Source organism: Carcharodon carcharias, chromosome 7 (assembly GCF_017639515.1).
Source record: "Carcharodon carcharias isolate sCarCar2 chromosome 7, sCarCar2.pri, whole genome shotgun sequence".
Lineage (NCBI taxonomy): Eukaryota > Metazoa > Chordata > Chondrichthyes > Lamniformes > Lamnidae > Carcharodon > Carcharodon carcharias.
The window spans coordinates 1,139,166-1,161,788 of NC_054473.1; the positions used below are offsets into that span (position 1 = coordinate 1,139,166).

At 43.1% G+C, this 22,623-nt stretch overlaps 1 protein-coding gene across 2 annotated transcripts in view; it reads right to left on the bottom strand.

Annotated features, from left to right (window-relative positions):
• qars1 (glutaminyl-tRNA synthetase 1) overlaps window positions 1-22,623 on the bottom strand; it is a 96,261-nt gene that overhangs the window by 59,914 nt on the left and 13,724 nt on the right. For both annotated transcript variants that reach the window (XM_041192016.1, XM_041192017.1), the window contains 5 exons: window positions 22,236-22,311; window positions 20,462-20,526; window positions 16,861-16,914; window positions 10,641-10,701; window positions 460-531 (listed from right to left, as the gene is read on the bottom strand). In XM_041192016.1, coding sequence (XP_041047950.1) covers window positions 460-531; window positions 10,641-10,701; window positions 16,861-16,914; window positions 20,462-20,526; window positions 22,236-22,311 — 328 coding nt within the window. The remainder of the gene's footprint in view (window positions 1-459; window positions 532-10,640; window positions 10,702-16,860; window positions 16,915-20,461; window positions 20,527-22,235; window positions 22,312-22,623) is intronic.

The following is a 22,623-nucleotide window of genomic DNA, read 5'->3' on the forward strand; positions in this document are numbered from 1 at the left end:
AACAAATGACGGATTGACTTTGCTGGCTTGAAACAAATGCTGGAGAGAAATAAAACCTCTAAAATTAAATGAGTGGATGCAAATCTTAACTGTTTTACAAAAGGAAATGCATTTACAAATTGTTAAGGGTCTAAGAGGAGGAGCATCTCGCAATGCTTTGTACAGAATATGGAAATCTTTGATTTAATTTATTTTGAAATTTTGGTTGTACATATAAAGTTAATTTTTTATTGAAAGAGAGAGAGAGACGAATCTGTTAATTGTATACAGGTGAAAGGAACTAACGGGGGATTCACCTGTGTTTCTCGAAATAGGGACAGACTGAAACTGTGGCTGTTGGATTAAAAGGTGCATTATGTAACATGTATAAATAAAAGCTCCTAAAAGTGTGTAAGGATAAGTTCCAGTTCTATCCTTCACCACCTGGTTTTCTGGAACATAACAGGCACCACCACTCACCAGGCTTATGAAACTTCATTGCCTCTCCATGCAGCTGTTCCATGAAAGATGCTGACTCCACCTTCGCCTCACCTGCAGACAACGGAAGAGGAAAAACAAATCTTTATATTTCAGGCCAGTTTAGCTTGTCATAATGTTACTTATATAGGACTAGGAGAAGGCCAATCAGTCCCTCGAGCCTGTTCTACCAATCAATTAGATCATGGCTTGGTCCTACAACATTTAATATCCATACCCAATAAAAATCCATCAGTCTTAGCTTGAAATTGTCAATTGACTCCTAGCTCAACAGTCTTTTGGGGGAAGAGAGTCCCAGACTTCCAGCACCATTTGTGTGAAGAGGTGCTTCCTGACATCATCACCCCTGAACAGCTTAGTCTAATTTTAAGGTTGCACCCCATCCCCATTCTGTACTCCCTCATTAAATAATCTCGCTATCTACCCTTATTTAATTACCTTAGATCACTGACACTGCACCGGTTCCATAAGTTGAAGCATTTCCATATTTGTTGATTGCCAAGAACCTTATTTCACTTACATTTTACAAGTAAAAGCACATTTCTGATTTCCTTCAAATAGGTGACAAAGTTTTTCCAGAGGTAAGATATCCCCATATAGAAAAACCTGAAAACTAAGGAGGGACAAGCAAGAACAAAGACACAACTGACGCAGGCTAGAAATCAGAACTGAGAACACAACCTTGTCAGTTTGTGAAAGGGTAGTCAGGTTAAAATTTCAGGTGCAGGTTAATTATAATGAAGCCTCCAGCTGAAACATTAACTTTTTTAAAAAAGTTTGTTCTTGGGATATTGGTTACCCCTGGTTGCCCTGAGAATCTGGTGTTGGGCAGAGAATTCTAGGATTTTTGATCCAGTAACCAGAAAGGATGGTTATATATACCTGAATCAGGATGGCGTGAGACTTGGAAGTGATGACTTTCCCATGACATTGCTGCTTTTGACCTCCTAGATGGAGGAGTTCACGAGTTTGAGAGGTGCTGTTGAAGTGACCTTGCTGAGTGCAGCAGTGCACCTTGTAATTGTATGAACTACAGTCATTTTGCAGTAACAACGAAGGGGGTGAGTTTTAAAGATCAATGGGAGGGCTGCCAATCAAACAGATTGTTTTGTCCTGGATAGCGTCAAACTTCCATAGGAGTGTTGGAGCTGCATTCAGCCAGGTAGGAAATATTCCATCACACTCCTGACTTGTGTGTTTCAGATAGTGGACAGGTTTTGAGTATCCAGTCACTGCCCTGTTCCTTTAGTCACAGTGTCCTGGGAGTGTTTGATGGGGACAGTGTAGAGGGAGCTTTTCTCTGTATCTAACCCCGTGCTGTACCTGTCCTGGGAGTGTTTGATGGGGACAGTGTAGAGGGAGCTTTACTCTGTATCTAACCCCATGCTGTACCTGTTCTGGGAGTGTTTGATGGGGACAGTGTAGAGGGAGCTTTACTCTGTATCTAACCCCATGCTGTACCTGTTCTGGGAGTGTTTGATGGGGACTGTGTAGAGGGAGCTTTACTCTGTTCCTAACCATTGTTCGGTCTGCCTTGGAGTGTTTGATTGCAGTGCCCTTGTTTGATTCTCATGTTGAAGCAGCACTGGGAAGGGATCAAGTTCAGTGTAAGTATCCTGAGTAGAGCTTTAGTTCAACAGGAAGCCCAGGATACTGATACAGTTTAAAAACTCAGCAACAAATTCTCACTAATAAACAGTGATAAAATACTTCAAAGCAGCTTCTTCCAATTATGCCTCTACACCTGCCACTGAGCTGAAGAGAAATTAAGGCACAATAAAAGAGCAGCTTTTATGACACATACGGAAGTGTAGCCACAGCTTAGGCTGCAGTTTACACAGTAGCTGCAATCAGCCAGTTGGAACCTGACAGTTCCACTGTCACTAACCACATCACAGCAACACTGTGAACCTCAGCAATGCTAAACCCTCCTGTTACACAGAAGAGTGAGGACTCTGAGGGCTGTGAAACTCTGGAACTCTGTCTCAGAAGGCAGTGGAAGCAGGTCATTGAATATCTTTAAGGCAGAGATTGATTCTCTTCCTCAACAAGAATCTAAGGTTATCGGGGTAGATAGCCTGGCGAATCAAATAACTAGGGCTGCAGAGAAGGCTTTATGCTAAATAGAGCAAGGGAGGGTTCTGGAGAGGGGGTATGTAGGCTTACAAAGCAAAAGAACACGGCAGCCCTGGCAGGGCAGCTACTTAGCTAATGATACCTAGAGTATGACAGCAAGGGACAGAGTACAAACATAAAAATCAGCAAATAGGGTCAAAGGGAGAAAAAAATGGTAAAAAGGCAAAATTAATGGCTCTTTACTTAAATGCACATAGAATTCAGAACAAAATAAATGAATTAACGGCACAAATAGAGGTTAATGGGTATAATCTTATTAACATTATGGAGACATGGTTACAAGGAGATCAAAGCTGGGAACTAAATGTTCAGGGGTATGTGACTTTTTGAAAGGGCAAGCAGGTAGGAAAGGGTGGTGGGGTAGCTTTATTAGTACGAGATGGAATAAGTGTGATAGCAAGAAATGATCTTGGATTGGAAGATGTAGATCCATATGGGTGGACGTAAGAAAAAATAAGGGGGAAGGTGACAATGATGGGAGTAGTCTATAGACCCCCTAACAGTAGCTATACTGTCAGACAGAGAATAAATCAGGAGATAATGAGGGTATGTAAAAAATACAGTACATTAATCATGGGTGACTTTAATCTTCAAGTAGTTTGGGAAAATCAAATTGGCAGAGGTAGCCATGAGCAAGAATTCATTGTGTGCATTCCGGACAGTTTCCTGGAACAATATGTTGTGGGTCCAACCAGAGATCAGGCTATTTTGGTTCTGGCAATGTGTAATGAGGCAGGTTTAATAAATGACCTCAGAGTAAAAGATGCCCTAGGAAACAGTGACCATAACATGGTGGAATTTGGCATTCAGTTTGAGAGAGAAACTTGGGTCGGAAACAACTGTGCTGAACTTAAATTAGGGTAATTACAATGGAATGAGGGCAGAGTTGGCTGGAATGGGCTGGGAAAGGAGTTTAGCAGAAAAGGTTGTTGATGAACAATGACAGATGTTTAAGAAAATAATTCATGATTCACAACAAAGGTATATTCCAGTGAGGAAGGAGGATTCTAGGAAGGGGATAAACCAACCATGGAGGTTAAGGACAGTATGAAATTGAAAGAAAAAACATACAATGGGGCAAAGATTAGTGGTGAGCCAGAGGATTGGGAAAGTTTTAAAAAACAAAAGATGACTAATAAACTTTAAGGGTAAGCTAGCAAGTAATATAAAAACGGACAGTAAAAGCTTCTTTAAATATATAAAAAGGAAGAGAGACTAAAGTGAGGATGGGCCCCTTAGACAATGAGGCTGGGGAAATAATAATGGGGAACCAGGAAATGGCAGAGGAGTTGAATAAGTACTTTGCATCAGTCTTCATGGTAGAAGACACTAACAGCATTCCAAAAATACTAAATAATCAAGGGGCAAAAAGCAGGGGAGCAAATAAATACAATAACTATCACTAGAGAAAAAGTACTGGGGAAACTAATGGGGCTAAAGGCCGATAAGTCCCCTGGACCTGATGGGTTGCACCCAGGATATTCAAGGAAGTAGTTACAGAGATAATGGATGCACTGGTAGTAATCTTCCAAGATCCTTAGATTCTGGAAGAGTCCCAGAAGATTGGAAAACTGCCAATGTTATACAAAAAGAGAGGAAGACCAAAAACAGGTCACTATAGGCCAGTTAGCTCAACATCCATCATTGGGAAATTATTAGAGTCTATTATAAAGGATATAATGGCAGAGCATTTAGAAATACATAATAAAATCAAGCAGACTCAGCATCACTTCATGAAGGAGAAATCATGCCTGACAAATTTATTGCAATTCTTTGAGGAGGTAACAAGCAGGATAAATAAAGGGTTTCCAGTAAATGTAATATATTTGGATTTCCAAAAGGTGCTCGATAAGGTACTACACATAAGGCTACTTAATAAGAGCCCATGGACAGAAAATTGGCTAATAGAAGATAGAGTTGGGATAAGGGGGGCACTTTCAGGAAGGCAACCTGCAACTAGTTGGAGTGCCACAGGGATCAGTGCTTTACAATATATATTAATGACTTGGATGACACAGAGTCTACAGAGGGATATAGGCAGGTTAAATGAGTGGGCAAAAACTTGGCAGATGGAATATAATGTGGGAAAATGTGAGATTATGCACTTTGGCAGGAAGTATAGAGGAGCTGAATTATTTAAATAGAGAAAGACTGCAGAAAGCTGCACAAGGGATTTGGGAGCGCTCGAGCATTAATCACAAAAAGCTAGCTTACAAGTTCAGCAGGTAATAAGGAAGGCAAATAGAATGTTGGCCTTTATTTCAAAGGAATTGGAGTATAAAAATAGGGTAGCCTTGCTAAACTATACAAGGCACTAGTTAGATCACACCTAGAATACTGTGAACAATTTTGGTCCCCTTATTTAAGGAAAAATATTCTGGCATTGGAGGCAGTCCAGAGAAGGTTCACGAGGTGGATCCCAGGATTTTCTTATGAGGAGAGGTTGAGTAGGTTGGGCCTGTACTCACTGGAGTTTAGAAGACTGAGAGGTGACCTTATTGAAACATATCAGATTCATAGGGGGTTTGACAGGATAGATACTGAGAGGTTGTTTCCCTTGTGGGAGAGTCTAAGACTCAGGGGCATGATCCCAGAATAAGAGGTCGCCCATTTAAGACAGAGATGAGGAGGAATTTCTTCTCTCAGAGGGTAGTTAATCTGTGGAATTTTTTACCACAGAGGGCTGTAGAAGCTGGGTCGTTAAGTATATTCAAGACAGAGATAGACAGATTTTTAATCAAAACAAAAACAGAATTACCTGGAAAAACTCAGCAGGTCTGGCAGCATCGGCGGAGAAGAAAAGAGTTGACGTTTCGAGTCCTCATGACCCTTCGACAGAACTTGAGTTCGAGTCCAAGAAAGAGTTGAAATATAAGCTGGTTTAAGGTGTGTGTGTGGGGGGAGAGAGAGAGAGAGAGAGAAGTGGAGGGGGTTGGTGTGGTTGTAGGGACAAACAAGCAGTGATAGAAGCAGATCATCAAAAGATGTCACCAACAACAGAACAAAAGAACACATAGGTGTTAAAGTTGGTGATATTATCTAAACGAATGTGCTAATTAAGAATGGATGGTAGGGCACTGATTTTTAATCAGTTAGGGAATCGAGGGTTATGGGGAAAAGGCTGGAAATGGAGTTGAGGATCATCAGGTCAGCCATGATCTCACTGAATGGCGCAGCAGACTCGATGGGCTGAATGGCCTACTTCGGCTCCTACATCTTATGGTCTAGATAGGAATGTGGAATTCGAAACAAACAGATCAGCCATGATCTTGTTGAATGGCACAGCAAACTTGAGTGGCTGAATGGCCTACTTCAGCTCTTGTTTCAAATGTTCTATGTTTCATCACAGAAAATAGTTCATCATCAAGGACTAAGAACATTCTGGAAGAATCTGTGTTTTAAAAGACACCGTTCCTTCAAGGGTTAATGCAAAAACTCTGGTTGCTTTTCTTGGAAGAGACATCCATTTACAAGAAAAGGTAATTAAGCAGCTGTAAAGAAGCTGGAAACCTCTTGACCCCAATGAACTGTGTACAAAAGGGGTCACATGGTACTTTGTGGCTCTGGAAAAGACAACCATGCCTGGAACTGTGTTTAAGTTGGTTTTGGTTTTGGTTTTGGGGAGGACTACCGCCAACTGCTTCAGAAGGCGACAGCAGCCTTTTTGCAGTCCAGAGCCAGTCCACAGCCAAAGTGAATATAAGCTACTTCTAAGTTGCTCTACATGCTGGAATTGAGTACCTGCGATTGTTCCTCCAGTCCACCTGAAAAGCAGTGAAAGAGTCATCGATGGTTTGACCGACCCGTACAGAGACACCAACCCAGGCACCATTTCAAGGACTCCACCATCTTACCTTTTCCATTGAATCACTGACTTTTAACCTTTGGCAGAATTCCTCTATTTTTATTTAATATGCAGCGTGCTTGTGCAACTTAGGGTATCTCGAAAGAGTAATTAGTATAATTTCATATTCCACTGATTAGCTTTATCTCACAGGACTGGTTTTATAATAAACTAATAAGTTTGCTGTTTATTGAAAGAAGCCTGGTTAAAAGTCTTTTATTCTGAGTAACAGCAGCAAAGGTAAACAATTGGCCATTTTGGTGAGTGAATCAAGCTTCTAAACTAATGGTGTGACCTGAGGAACAGTGGGGCTAGATACACTGCGCACTCCTCCCTTCCTGGTCACAACATTAGAACTTTATAAAATACTGCTTAGGCCTCTGCTGGAATACTGTGGACTATTCTGGACAGCTTACTTCAGCAAAGATGTAAAGGTCTTAAGTGTCCAGAGGAGGTTTACCAGGATGTTACCAGAAATGAGGGACTTCAGTTATGAGAAGAGACTGATAAAGTTAGGACTCTCCTCTTGGAACCAAGATGTTAAGAAGTGACATAATGGAGATTTACAAAATAATGAGGGGTTTTGACTGAGTAAATAAGGAAAAATTATTCCCTCGGGAGCGGGTCAATAATCGGAGTTCATGGATTCAAAATCAGTGGGAAAAAAACTTAGAAGGGAGATGAGGAGAAATGTTTTCACTCCGTGTTGTCGAGATCGGGGGGCGCGCTACCCGAACTGGTGGTACAAGCTGCTTCCATAAATGATTTTGAGAGAATTGGGCAGGTTCTTGAGGATGAGGAACTTATAGGATTGAAGGATTGAGGACATAAAACAGGTTCATGGGACTAAGCACGACAGCTCTTTCAACGAGCCAGCCGGGTTGGATTTGTCCTTTTTGTGTACAGGATATACCTGGGCAATTTTCCACATAGCCGGGTAGATGCCAGTGTTGTAGCTGTACTGGAACAGCTTGGCTAGGGGCACAGCAAGTTCTGGCACACAAGTCTTCAGTACTATTGCCGGAATATTGTCAGGGACCATGGCCTTTGCAGTCTCCAGTGCCTTCAGCTGTTTCTTGATATCACGTGGAGTGAATCGAACTGGCTGAAGGCTGGCATGTGTGATGCTGGGGACCTCCGAAGGAGGCCGAGATGGATCATCAACTCAACATATCTGGCTGAAGATTGTTGCAAATGCTTCAGCTTTATCTTCTGCACTGACGTGCTGGGCTCCTCCATCATTGAGGATGGGAATATTTGTGGAGCCTCCTCCTCCAGTGAGTTGTTTAATTGTCCACCACCATTCACGACTGGATGTGGCAGGACTGCAGAGCTGAGATCTGAACCATTGGTTGTGGGATCGCTTAGCCCTGTCTATGTATTGCTGCTTTTGCTGTTCTGCATGTAAGGAGCCCTGTTTAGTCTTGTCTATTCCATTTAGCACGGTGGTAGTGCCACATAACACGATGGAGGTTATCCTCAATGTGAAGGCGAGACTTCATCTCCACACTCCTACCGATACTCTCATAGACAGATGCATCTGTGACAGACAGGTTGGTGAGGATGAGGTCATGTATGTTTTTCCCTCTTGTTGGTTCCCTCACCACCTGCCGCAGACCCAGTCTAGCAGCTGTGTCATTTAGGACTCAGCCAGCTCGGTCAGTAGTGGTGCGACCGAGCCACTCTTGGTGATGGACATTGAAGTCCCCACCCAGATTACATTCTGCACCCTTGCCACCCTCAGTGCTTCCTCCAAGTGTTGCTCGACATGGAGGAGCACTGATTCATCAGCTGAGGGAGGACAGTACATGGTAATCATCAGGAGGTTTCCTTGCCCATGTTTGACCTGATGCCATGAGACTTCATGGGGTCCAGAGTCGATGTTGAGGACTCCCAGGGCAATTCCCTCCTGACAGTATACCACTGTGCCTCCACCTCTGCTGGGTCTGTCCTGCCGGTGGGACAGGACACACCCAAGGACATTATCTGTAAAGTATGAGGATGACTGTCAGGCTGTTGCTTGACTAGTCTGTCAGACAGCTCTCCCAATTTTGGCACTAGCCCCCAGACGTTAGTAAGGGGGACTCTGCAGGGTTAACAGGGCTGAGATTGCCATTGTCGTTTCTGATGCCTAGGTTGATGCTGGGTGGTCCATCGGGTTTCATTCATTTTTTGTGACTTTGTAGCGGTTTGCAATATTGCTGTGGGTCTGGAATCACATGTAGGCCAGGTAAGGATGACAGATTTCTTTCCCTAAAGGACATTGGTGAACCAGATGGGCTTTTACAACAATCGACAATGGTTCATGGTCATCATCAGACCTTTAATTCCAGGTTTTTTATTGAATTCAAATTTCACCATCTGCGTGGCGGGATTCAAACCTGGGTCCCCTGGGTCTCTGGATTACTAGTCCAGCGACAATACCACTACGCCATCGCCTCCTCATATGCAGAGACCAAAACTGCACACAGGACTCCAGGTGTGGTCTCATGAAAACCCTATACAACTCCAGCAAGACTTCTTTATTCTCACACACTAATCCCTTTGCAATAAAGGCCAGTATGATATTTGCCTTCCTAATTAGTTGTTGCACCTGCACGCTAACTTCCTACGTTCCTTGTACAAGCACACCCAAGTCTCTCTGAACATCAACACTTACAAGTTTCTCACCTTTTAAAAAATATTCAGCTTTTCTACTCTATCAACTGAAGTGAATAGCTTTACACTTTCCTACAATATGCTCCATCTGCCATCTTGTTGCCTATTCACTTACCCTGTCTATATCTCTTTGTAGCCTCTCAGTATCCTCCCCACAGTTTACCTTTCCAGCTTTGGATCATCAGCAAACTTAGATATTGTACATTATTCTCTGTTATGGACTGGGTGCAGGCCAATGGGACTAGTGGAATAATACTTCGGCACAGACTAGAAGGGCTGAATGGCCTGTTTTTCAGTGCTGTAGTGTTCTATGGTTCTATGGTCCCTTCATCTGAGTCACGAATATGAAATGTAAATATCTGACGCCCAGCACTGATCCTCGTGGTACTTCATTATTTACTACTTGTCTTGAAAATATCCCTTTTATGCCCACTCTCTGCTCCCTGTCCGTTAACTCATCCTCTATCCGTGCTAATATATTACCTCCAACTACATGTGCATTTATCTTACCTGTGTCTGATTATACCTCAGTGAGGCATCTCAGGATGACACTCAATGTTACAAGTTCTCTATAAATGCTGATGATTACTATCTGGGATAGCCTCAGGGTGGGGTAAAGGAGGCAATGGATTCAACTGAATAATGTCACTAACTGAAAGGGACGAAGAATGGGGGAATGTTTACTGTAAGGAGGGAAGGTCAGTGTTGAAACTTTTCACCCATGAACTAAAATGAAATGACCTAACTTTGGTCAAATTAAAGCCCCGTTTGGAAAGAGGCAGTTAACGAGCTAACACTGACTTGTAATTATATCAGTGCATCTCTTCCTCTCTTTATGATGTGTCTTGCTTCCTCAGCATTCTAACAGCAGTTCTCAACTTTCCACTAAGACTCATCATCTCAATCAATCGAAAACCACATGCAGCTAATGGAGCATTCGTTCTTCTATACAAAACATTGTCTGAGCAACGATATAAACTGCACCTTATTGTGTCGCAGAGGCATCCCAAAGGTTTCACATCCAACAAGTTAGCTGGAAATTCCGTGACTGTGATGCAGCCACACGTGGTGGCTCAGTGACTGCAGCGTGGGGACATGTGAGATGCATAGAACCAGAAAGTGGGCCCAAAAAAGGTGATGGGGTAATCATGATGCAATATTCAATAAACATTACTGAAATGAAGAGGTTACTGCTGAACTGGAAACTCTGGTGAACACTACAGACAGCCCTCATTGCTTACTGTTAGAAATTACTTCATTTTGATAGATTTGTCCAGTAAATTAAAAGATGTACAGATCAGGCCACTCAGTAACAAAAAAATGAGAAATATAACACAATGGAAGCTCTTCTATGGCCAGAGCAGTTTGTGCTGGGAGTTAGAATAACACAGCTAGCAGTTACACCAGGCTGTGGGCAGAGTTTCAAATTGCTTTCTACACCAGCCTCATCACCCCACAGAGATCTGTAACTCTGAAGTGAAACGTATAAAGGTGATTGAATGCTGAAACACAGTTTGCAACTCACCATTGTATGTTGATTCATCTTTGTTCTCTGTTGTCGCTCTTGGTGCCTTTTGCTTTGGGGCCTAAAGTGAATGAAAAATGTGCTGAATGAGACACCAAACATTCTCTTGATGTGACTGAAGGACCCATGGGCAGCTGCACATCCCTCCCCTGTGGAGTTTGCTGTAAGCAGGAGTCAGTGAGCCAGGCGTGTATACACACTGTGCACTGGGCTCGGAATGCTGCAGCCACTGATCAGAAGCAGCCTCAGGGCACAGCCCAGAACTGCCAGAGGTTTCCTACTTCCAATTACCTTCTTTTCTCCTGCAGGTGCTCATTCTCATTGGCCTATGGGTGCCAGGGGTGCTAATCTCCCTCTGGTACCTCTTCATGCGTGAGTCAAAGACAGTGAACGGAACAGAGAAACATACAAGTTAGGAGGAGTAGGCTGCTTGGGCCCGCGAGCCTGCTCTGCCATTTAATAAGATCATGGATAATCTGACTGTAGCTTCAACTCCACATTTCCACCTACTCTGATAACCTTACAACCCCTAGTTTATCAAGGATCTATCTCGCTCTGCCTTAAAAATATTCAAAGAGCCTGCTTCCACAGCCTTTTGAGGAAAGAGAGTTCCAAAGACACTCAAAAAATTTCTCTTCATCTCTGTCTTAAATGAGCTTTTAAAGTGACCCCTAGTTCTAGATTCTCCCACAAGAGGAAACATCCTCTACATATCCACCTTGTCAAGATCCATCATAATCTTAAAAGGTTTCAATTAAGTCACCTCTTATTCTTCTAAATTCCAGTGGATACGAGCCTAATCAGTCCAACCTGCCAATAAGGCAACCTGCCCATTCCTGGTATTAGTCTAGTAAACCTCCTCTGAACTGCTTCTAATGCATTGACATGTTTCTTTAAATTAGACGACGAGTACTGTACATAATATGGTCTCACCAATGCCCTGTACAACTGAAGCTTAACCTCCCTACTTTTGAATTCAATTCCCCTCACAATAAATGTTAACATTCTATTAGCTTTCCTAATTACTTATTGCACCTGCATACTAACCTGCTGTGATTCGTGCACTAGGACATCCAGATCCCTCTGAATCTCAGAGCTCTGCAATCTCTCACCATTTAGACAAGTTTCTTTTTTATCCTTCCTGCCAAAATGAACAATTTCACATTTGCCCACATTATACTCCATTTGCCAGATCTTTGCCCACTCGCTTAGCCTATCTGTGTCACTTTGTAGCCTTCTAGCATCTTCACAATTTACTTTCCTACCTATCTGTGCACCGTCAGCAAATTTAGTGACCATCCCTTCAGTCCCTTCATCCAAGTCATTTATATAAATTGTAAAAAGTTGAGGCCCCAGCACTGATCCCTGTGGCACACCACTTGTCACATCCTGCCAACCAGAAAAAGACCCATTTATGCCAACTCTGTTTCCTGTTAGCCAGCCAATCTCCTATCCAAGCCAATATGTCCATGCCCCTACACCATGAGCTTTTATTTTCTGCAATAACCTTTGATGTGGTACTTTATCAAATGCCTTCTGGAAATCAAAGTACAGCACATCCACCGGTTCCCCTTTATCCACAGAACATGTGACTCCTTCAAAGAACTCCAATAAATTTGTTAAACATGATTTCTCTTTTACAAAACCATGGTGACTCTGCCTGATTACTCTGAATTTTTCCAAGTGCCCTGCTGTAACATTTTTAATAACAGCTTCTAACATTTTCCCTCTGGCAGATGTTAGGCTAACTGGCCTGTAGTCTCCTGCTTTCTGTCTCACTCCCTTCTTGAATAAATAAGTTAAGTTTGCTATTTTCTAATCTAATGGAACCTTCCCCTAATCTAGGGGATTTTGGAAAATTAAAACCACTTCTTTCAAAACCTTAGGGTGAAGTCCATCCGGACCTGGGGATTTGTCAGCCCACAGCCCCAACTATTTGCTCGGCACCACTTCCCTGGTGATTGTAATTATCCCATTTCATTCGTCCCTTCCATTTCCTGACTTACAGCCATTTCCAGGATGTTACTGGTGTCCTCTATAGTGAAGACCGAAGCATAGTACCTGCTTAATTCATCTGCCATCTCCCTACTTTCCATTATCAATTCATCAGACGCACTCTCTATAGGACCAACGCTCACTTTGTTAACTCTTTTCTTACTTAAATATCTATAGAAACTCTGACTGCCCGTCTTTATATTACTAGCTACCTTACTCTCTTATGCTAGTTTTTAGCTCCTTATTAATCTTTTTGTCAACCTTTGCTGCTCTTTATATTTTTTCCAATCTTCTGACCTGCCACCAGTATTGGCGCAATTATATGGTTCTTCTTTAAGCCTGATACGGTCTTTAGCTTTTTTAGTTAACCACGGATACTGAGCCCTCCCCTTGGAAGTTTTCTTTCTCATTGGAATTATGTATTCCGTGTATTCTGAAATATCCCTTTAAATGTCTGAAACTGAACCTCTGTCGAGCAATTCAAGTAATTTCTTAACCCGAGGTCATTATAAGCACTATATACAGTGCTGTACATAACCTCGGGATATCCCAATGCTCTTTATAAGCACTATGTACAGTGCTGTACATAACCTCGGGATATCCCAATGCTCTTCAGAGACGGTGGCCGGGATTTTGCGGTTGTACTGATGGTCAAACTGTCAGTGTTCATTGTAATTGCTCTTCTGAAAGCGTTAGCAACTTCTGGTGCCTGCACATGTAGCTCAGTGCGGAAATCGAGAAGCTGCTGTGATTCCCCAATTCTTCCACTGGCTGCACTGAGAAGTCCCCACAGATGGGGATCAATTAGAAATTACGGATTTGATGCGAACTTTCACTTTTTACTAGTATTGCTGCAAAAATTCTTGAAAAGGTTACATGTTGTTGAATGAAGTGTAACAAGATTTTTAACAGTATGCCAAGTTCATAATCACTGCTGAAAAATCACTCTGGCCCTGAAAAACTAATTTCATATTCGCAAAATGCTAAATATATCCATTCCATGCTGAAATAGATTAGCTAGATTTTTAAAATAAAATTATAACAAATGAATGGAAAAAACCCATTTGTTATTTCCTGGTTTGGTTTGCTGACTTGATGACATTACTGTTGCTGGAAGCTAAAGGTCCTCTGTAGCTGTCACCAGAATGAAATTAACATTGGGAAAAGTCAAACCCTTGCCAGAAAGATCACTAATGCTTGTGTGGGCAACTTTCTGAGGTCAGTGGAGAGCAGTCATTATGCCACTGACTGGAAAATCTGGGCCAAAGAAGAACTTCTTAAATGTAGCCACTATTGTAATATCTGTTGTAATAAATGACCAGATATTCTGTTTTTTGGATGTTGATTGAGAGATAATTATTGTCCTTGAACACAAGAGCGAACTCCCATTTTCTTCTTTAAATGGTGCCATGGGATCTTTTGCATCCACCTGTTCAAAAGACTGCCCCTCCAGCAGTGCAGCACTCCCTCAGTACTGACCCTCTGACAGTGCAGCACTCCCTCAGTATTGACCCTCTGACAGTGCAGCACTCCCTCAGTACTGACCCTCCGACAGTGCAGCACTCCCTCAGTACTGACCCTCCGACAGTGCAGCACTCCCTCAGTACTGACCCTCCGACAGTGCAGCACTCCCTCAGTACTGACCCTCTGACAGTGCCATACTGACAGTGCAGGGCTCCCTCAGTACTGCTGAGCATCTGCTGAGATTATTGCTCAAATTGCTGGAATGGGGATCCAAACCGAATCTTCTGATTCAGTCATGGCTGACAAACACAACTTCTTTACGGAACGGAGGTCAGCACAGGCTGGAGACGTTTCAGTCTGCATGCCTCAGTTATGGAAGAGGCAGTGCAGTTATGCATTGAACCATTGAGAATTAAGGGGAAATCTTTTTAACATTGTCAAACCAAGTGAACCCTTGAATTACTTTCAAAGCTATACACTCAAACAGGTGGTGTCACATCCTGTTTACTGGACATTTTTCAAAGAGATAGGAATGAGCTGTATCTAGTTTAAAGGTTTAATGAACCAGGAAGCAAGCTTTATTTGTGTTCAGGATTGAGATAATAGCACAGGAAACTTAAAAAAGACGAAGCGAAATGACAACATCTGCTGTGCAATAAAACAAGGCTCTTAACTCAAGTAATAAAGTTAACAGCCATCACACTGCAGACACCTTTGTGGCATTTTGACAACTTGGTGACTGGGTGACAAATTCCACCAGCATTTCTTTACCACGTGACATGGTCAAGTGTGGGTAGCAGGCAGATTACAGAGGTGTGGGTAGCAGGCCGATTACAGAGGTGTGGGTAGCATGCCAATTACAGAGGTGTGGGTAGCATGCCAATTACAGAGGTGTGGGTAGCAGGCCGACTACAGAGGTGTGGGTAGCAGGCCGACTACAGAGGTGTGGGTAGCAGGCCGATTACAGAGGTGTGGGTAGCAGGCCGATTACAGAGGTGTGGGTAGCAGGCCGATTACAGAGGTGTGGGTAGCAGGCCGATTACAGAGGTGTGTGAGTGAGGAATTGTGCATCTGTGCCGATTAACTTCCTACTCCTCACCCATGTCAGCTGCAACGCTGACCTGGGAAATGCTTTGGGGCGATGGTCAGACCCTGGTGTTTCAGCTGTTCTTGGCATGTGCGTGAACAGCGAATGCCGCCAAGACATTCAGCCGCGGAAGAGGTAACGCAATTAAACCCAACCAGGTCTCCCCGATAGTTGCATCTAATGAATATCCAGCGCACGAGCCTAAGAAGCCTGTCTGATCTTTCCCTGCTGACCTGACCACCTTCTGGAAATGCTCACCCGTAGTGGATCAGGCAAGTCGACAGAAAATTATTTTTATTTATTCGTGGGATATGGGTGCCACTGGCACTGCTGCAGCTACAGTCTATCCCCAGTCTCCACAAATGCCTGCCCAATTCTGCTGATATTAGCAGCCTCAATCCTCTCCCTGTCCAGCTATTTCAAACACCCCCTGCCCTGTCAGCACACATCGACTTGGGGGTGGGGAGCGGTGACCAGGATAAATATTGACTGCAAAAGCAGGTTGGAGGCTAGAAATTCTGTCGTGAATAACTCACCTCCTTATTCCCCAAAAGCCTGTCCACAATTTACAGGACAAGTCAGAAGTGCAATTTAAAAAATTCATTCATGGGATGTGAGCTTCGCTGGCTGGGCCCAGCATTTATTGCCCATCCCTAACTGCCCTTGAGAAGGTGGTGGTGAGCTGCCTTCTTGAACCGCTGTAGTCCATGTGGTGTAGGTACACCCACAGTGCTGTTAGGAAGTGAGTTCCAGGATTTTGACCCAGTGACAGTGAAGGAACGGCCGATATATTTCCAAGTCAGGATGGTGAGTGACTTGGAGGGGAACTTCCAGGTGGTGGTGTTCCCATGTGTCTGCTGCCCTTGTCCTTCTAGATGGTAGTGGTTGTAGGTTTGGAAAATGCTGTCCAAGGAGCCTTGGTGAATTGCTGCAGTGCATCTTGTAGATGGTACACACTGTGTACCACTGATGGGGGGAATGAATGTTTAGTTTGTTGAATGGGGCATCAGTCAAGCGGGCTGTTTTGTCCTGGCTGATGTCAAGCTTCTTGAGTGTTATGTTGCTGCACTCATCCAGGCAAGTGGGGAATGATGGAATACTCTCCACTTGCCTGGATGAGTGTAGCTCCAACAACACTCAAGAAGCTTGACACCATCCAGGACAAAGCAGCCCGCTTGATTGATGCCCCATTCAACAAACTAAACCTTCACTCCCACCATCCTGACTTGGAACAGGATCGCCAATCCTTCATCGTCGCTGGGTTAAATTCCTGAAACTCCTAACAGCACTGCAGGTGTATTTACACCAGAAACTGCAGTGGCTCACCACCACCTTCTTAAAGGAAATTAAGAATAGAGAACAGATGTTCAATGATACCCACATCCCATTTTTTTTTGTTCCTGCACCACATGAACTGCAGCGGTTCAAGGTGGTGGCTTAAGACCACCTTCTCAAGGACAATTAGGGATGGGCCACAAATATTGACCAAGCCAGCGATGCTCACATTTCATGAAAGACCAAAAAAAATTAAAAGAATTGTTCTCCCATCTTAAAATACAAAGTACGCCCATAGACAATTATACTGAGCCGCTTTAACCTGATCCTGAACAACTGCTCAGACATATTACAAGCCCATTAAGAGTATGAAGCAATGGAGCAGAGCTGAGTCAATACCTTTGCCTTCTTTTCTAGGTCAGCTTCAGTCTTTGGACCCAGTAAATTCAGAACCTGAAAGGTGAAAACATAGATATTAAAACTTATTTGACAGAGCACAATTTAAACCATCAATCCAGGATACCCCAAGACATGTTAACATATATTTAAACTGAGGTTTAGAGAAAATAGCTAGCTGAGATAATATATTGGAGAAAGGGCATAGAGTATGAGTTTGAAATGAAGATCTACGAGATCATTAGATTTCTTCCTGCTTGTGTTGAATTCATGTCTCTCAAGACTGCAGTTTTTTCTTTACAAATTGGAAGGATTTGGAAAGATCTGGACATGTAGATGTTAATCTGGGATTTTTTTTAAATAAAAGATCCTAACTTCACCTTGGAACTGTAAACAAACAAGCCTCGTCCAACGGGCAAGAGGATAACCAGGGAAAGAGTAGGGTCCATTAGGGACCAAAGCGGCAATCTGTGTGAGGGGCCGGAAGCAGTAGGCGAGGTTTTAAATGAGTACTTTGCATCTGTGTTCACTATGGAGAAGGGCAATGTAGGTGTAGGAATCAGGGAGGGGATCTGTGATATACATGAACAAATTAGCATCGAAAGGGAGGAGATATTTGCGGTTTTAGCGGGCTTAAAAGTGGATAAATCCCCAAGCCCAGAGGAGATGTATGCCAGGCAAGGGAGAAGATTGCAGGGGCCCTGACATTAATTTTCAAATCCTCTCTGGCCACAGGAGAGGTGCCAGAGGGCTGGAGGACAGCAAATGTGGTACCATTATTCAAGAAGGGTGGTAGGGATAAACTAGGGAAATATAGGCCAGTGAGTCTAACATCAGTGGTAGGGAAACTATTGGAAAAAATTCTGAGGGACACAATTAATCTCCACTTGGGAAGGCAGGGATTAATCAGGGATAGTCAGCATGGCTTTGTCAAGGAGAGATCATTTCTAACAAATTTGATTGAATTTTTCGCGGTGACTAGTTGTGCAGATGAGGGTAGTGCAGTTGATGTAGTCTACATGGACTTCACTAAGGCTTTTGACAAGGTCTCACATGGGAGAACGGTCAAGAAGGTAAGAGTCCATGGGATCCAGCGCAATTTGACAAATTGGATCCAAAATTGGCTTAGTGGCAGGAGGCAGAGGGTGATGTCCAAAGGTTGTTTTTGTGAATGGAAGCCTGTGTCCAGTGGTGTGCCGCAGGGTTCGATGCTGGGTCCCTTGCTGTTTGTAGTGTATATTAATGGTCTAGACATGAATGTAGGAGGTATGATCAGTAAGTTCGCAGATGATATGAAAATTGTTGGTGTGGTAAGTAGTGAGGAGGAAAGCCTTAGATTACAGGATGATATAGATGGCAATCAGATGGGCAGAACAGTGGCAAATGGACTTTAATCCTGAAAAGTGTGAGGTGATGTGCTTTGGGAGGACTAACAAGGCAAGGGAATACACAATGAATGGTAGGACCCTGGGAAGTACAGATAATCAGAGGGATCTTGGTGTACTGTCCATAGATCCTTGAAGGCAGCAGGACAGATAGATAAGATGGTTAAGGCAGCATGTGAGATACTTGCCTTTATTACGCGAGGCATTGACTATAAGAGCAGGGAGGTTATGTTGTTGCTGTATAAAACATTAGGCCACAGCTGGAGTACTGTGTGTAGTTCTGGTTGCTATGCTATAGGAAGGATGTGATTGCACTGGAGAAGGTGCAGAGGAGATTCACCAAGATGTTGCCTGGGCTGGAGTGTTCCAGCTATAAAGAGAGACTGGATAGGCTGGGGTTGTTTTCCTTAGAGCAGAGAAGGTTGAGGGGGACCTGATTGAGGTCGACAAAATTATGAGGGACATTGTTAGGGTAGATAGGAAGAACTTTTCCCCTTAGCGGAGGGGTCAATAACCAGGAGGCATAGATTTAAGGTAAGAGGCAGGAGATTTAGAGGAAAAATGTTTTCACCTAGAGGCTGGAACTCTCTGCCTGAAAGGGTGGTAGAGGCAGGAACCCTCATGACATTTAAGAAGAATTTAGATGAACACCTGAAATGCCATAGCTTACAGGGCTATGGGCCAAGTGCTGGAAAATGGAATTAGAGCAGGAGCTTGATGACTGGCAAAGACATGATAGGCCAAAGGGCCTCTTTCCGAGCTATAAGACTCTATGACTAAATCACCTGACCTTTATGGTACTTGAGAAGGAGTCGTTTGTATTGAACTGTAAAGAACTTTAATTAATGAAAAGCTGGGAGACAAAAAGGCAGCCACATGGGAGAGAGGAAAAAATGTAAGTTGTGAACCTACTTGTTTGGAAGGTATTGTTGTTGTAGAACAAGCTGAGGAAAGAAAGCTACCTTGACTGGCTCCCTCTCTCTACCTCACCTAAAATTTTGTCCGGCTATCAACCTGTAGCCAAAGGACCCTCATCTGAGTGTAACTAGTCTACGTTTGAACCTGCAAAGCTGGGCCAGCTAGTGAGAACTTCCAGACATCCACTAGGACCAGTGGCCCACGTGCACGAGAGAATTCCAGGTCGACAGCGTTGAGACCCTGAGGACTTCATCCTTTATTTTATAATGCCCACCCCTGCAGAGAGACTCTATCTGCTTGTTTGTCTGTGTGTGTGTTGAAGGAATTCTTTAGGAAGAGATAGATAGTTATACTTCCCGATTACAACTGTGTTAACCAGTACCTGCAGCTTGTTAAAAGAAGTTTTGTTTTAAAATAAATTAAAGTTGTGTTTTTGAAAGAAGCCTGTTCAGAGTCTCTTTTCTTCTGGGTACTAGAGGTATAGGTACATAATTGGCCATTTTGGTGAGAAAATTAACCATTTAAATTAATTGCATGGCCTGCAGAGTAGTGTGGCTTGATGATTCATGTACTCCTCCCATTCTGGTTGCAACACTTGGAGCAGAGGGTAACGCATTCAACTCTTCGAGAATTTTTCATTCTTTCCGTTTCTGTGTTCTAATTCAATTTCATTGTTGCAATGATGGCTCTGATTTCTGTTGGGTAGCAGAGACTGGTTTTTTTTGTAGTTAAGACTTGGTGGTCCCCATGAGTACTGATATTTGCAGCAGATACATGCTGCATGGATCCTTCACACAGCACAGGCTGAGCTAATGGCCAGTTATGGTGCATTTTAGGAATTTGCTTTACATGAAAACCAAGCCAGTAGCTCACAGGAATTCTTTACTGGCTCCTTGCCAGTCACAGCAAGATTCTGTCATAATCAAATGTGTTAAAATATGTTTAGAGTACTTTCACTTTGGCAAGCAGATAAAGACAATGTTGACTAGTGTTTCTGAATTATTGCACAGGCAATGAAAGCAGAATCAGGTTGCTATCACTGTCAAACTCTCTCTCTTAGTTGTCAGCTGTGCCTCAGTGGGTAGCACTCTCTCTCTCTCTCCTGAGTCAGAAGGTTGTGGGTTCAAAACCTACTCCAGCAACATAATGCAGACTGAGAGAAGTCTCACTTCAATGCACCATGGGAGTGCTGCACAGTCAGAGACGCCATCTTCCAGATGAGACGTTAAACAGAGGCCCCATTTGAACATAAGATGAATAGTTCGAAGGTATCACTGACTAGAACAATCTGCTGCACTTGCCTGTAGATCCACTTCATTCTTGATAATCTTCCCATCTGCCCACTTCAGTTTATTTCTCACTTCACCTGGGAGAGACACAAGTGACATTGAAAAGCTACAAACATTAACCATTCTCACAAAACTCAACATCCATCAACTCGGATCTTTGTTCTGAGAGTTAGAAGAGCTGTCTACTCCATTCATCAGTCAGACTCATACAATTTAACATCACTGGAGGCCACTCAGTCCACTGTGCCTGTACTGGCTGTTTGAAACTATTCCATTAGTCCCACTCCTCTTTCTCCATACCTCTGAAAATTTGTCCTTTCAAATCTTAATCCAATTTACTTTTCAAAGTTATTATTGTTTTGCTTTCAACATCCTTTCAGGCAGCACATTACAGACCACTGTCTAAAAACACGTTGGCTCATCTTCTCCTGCTCCGTGCCCATTCTGCAAGTGCCCAGCTCCCAGAATCCAGCCAATGCTGTCAGGGCACTGGTATTTTCAGTGCAGTAATGAATCATTTGCTTCCTTCCTTGTGGTGACACATCTCAGTGCTTCGTCATACTGGGCCAGGGAGATCAGTGGGTCTGTGTATAGCATGTCACCTCAGATTATAGAGCTATCACAGAATTTTAACAGCACAGAAGGAGGCCACTTGGCCCATCGTGTCTGCACCAGCTCTCAATGAGCATTATGACCTCGTGCCATTGCCCTGTCTTTTCCCCATACCCCTGCACATTGTTTCTATTCAAATAATCATCTAATGTCCTCTTGAATGCATCGATTGAACCTGCCTCCCCCACAGTTTGACAGTGCATTCCAGACCCGAACCACTCGTTGTGTGAAAAAGTTTTTTCTCACCTCACATTTGCGTCTTTTGTAAATCACTTTAAATCTGTGTCCTCTTGTTCTTGATCCTTTTACAAATGGGAACAGCTTCTCCCTATCTACTCTGTCCAGCCCTCATAATTTTAAACATCTCTATCAAATCTCCTCTCAGCCTTCTCCTCTCCAAGGAGAACAGTCCTAAGTTCTCCAATCTATCCTCATAGCTGAAGTTTCTCATCCCTGGGGCCATTCATGTAAACCTCTTCTGCACTCCTATGTGTATGTATCTCCAGCTATGTAACTGCATTTCAGAGTGTTTTTCCTGTGACTTTAAGGTTACAAACCAAAACAGCAGCACTTGGCAGTATCCCCACTCTGATGGTAAAAATTCATTCCAGGAGTGTGGGCACTGCTGTCAAGGCTGACATTTATTGTCCATCCCCAATCATCCAGAAAGGGTGACGATGATGGGTCTTCGTCCTAAATCACTGCAGTTCAAGTGATGAAGGTGAGCACTTTGATGTAACGGAATGTTTATTTGGCCAATTCAGAAGGCTGTTCTGAAGGCAGACAAGGTAACAACTGCATTTGGGGCATTATGGAATCATTTGGGTTTTTTCTGACAATTCAAAAGCTTCATGGTCACTTTTATTGAGACCAGCCATAAATTTGCAGTGGTGTTTTTTTTAAAAACAATTCTGTTCGCAAACTGCCAGGGTGGAATTTGAACTCACGTTTTTTGGATTATTAGTCCAAACCTTTAGATTACTAGATCTTGAGATTCCAGAATCATGTCTCATTGCTGAAAGTCACAGACCCACATTCCCCTATCCCTAAAATAAGTTGGCAGGTTCCTGGCTTGGAGTAACAGTTATACACTTGGCACTGGGAATGAAAAGGGGCCAGGAAGAGGCAGGCAGGTTTGAGTGGACTTTCTTTACTTCCTCCTTCTAACACTTACCCATTAACAGCCCCATGTTAAAGCGGTAACGGTCCAGCATGATCTGGTTCCTGTGCTTGCTGACTGCTGCTTCAACCTAGGGGCAGCACAATAAGAGTGTTAAGATGCACTGCTGTTTATTTCATTTATACCGTAAACACTGCAAGTATTACTAAGCTATTAATATCCTCAGCTCCATCAATAACTTTTCTTAAAAGAGAAAGAAATGCCATATTGGGGCAGCCCAAAAATAACTACTTGCAACCCAAGGAACCCCAAACCTGACAACTTAGGTCTTGGTTTTCTTAGTTGCTCTTTGACCTTCTTGACTTTTGATACCTATGGATTATTTAGAAAGTGGCCATTCTTCACACTGCTATATCACTGCCAGATGAACTCAAAATCAGAA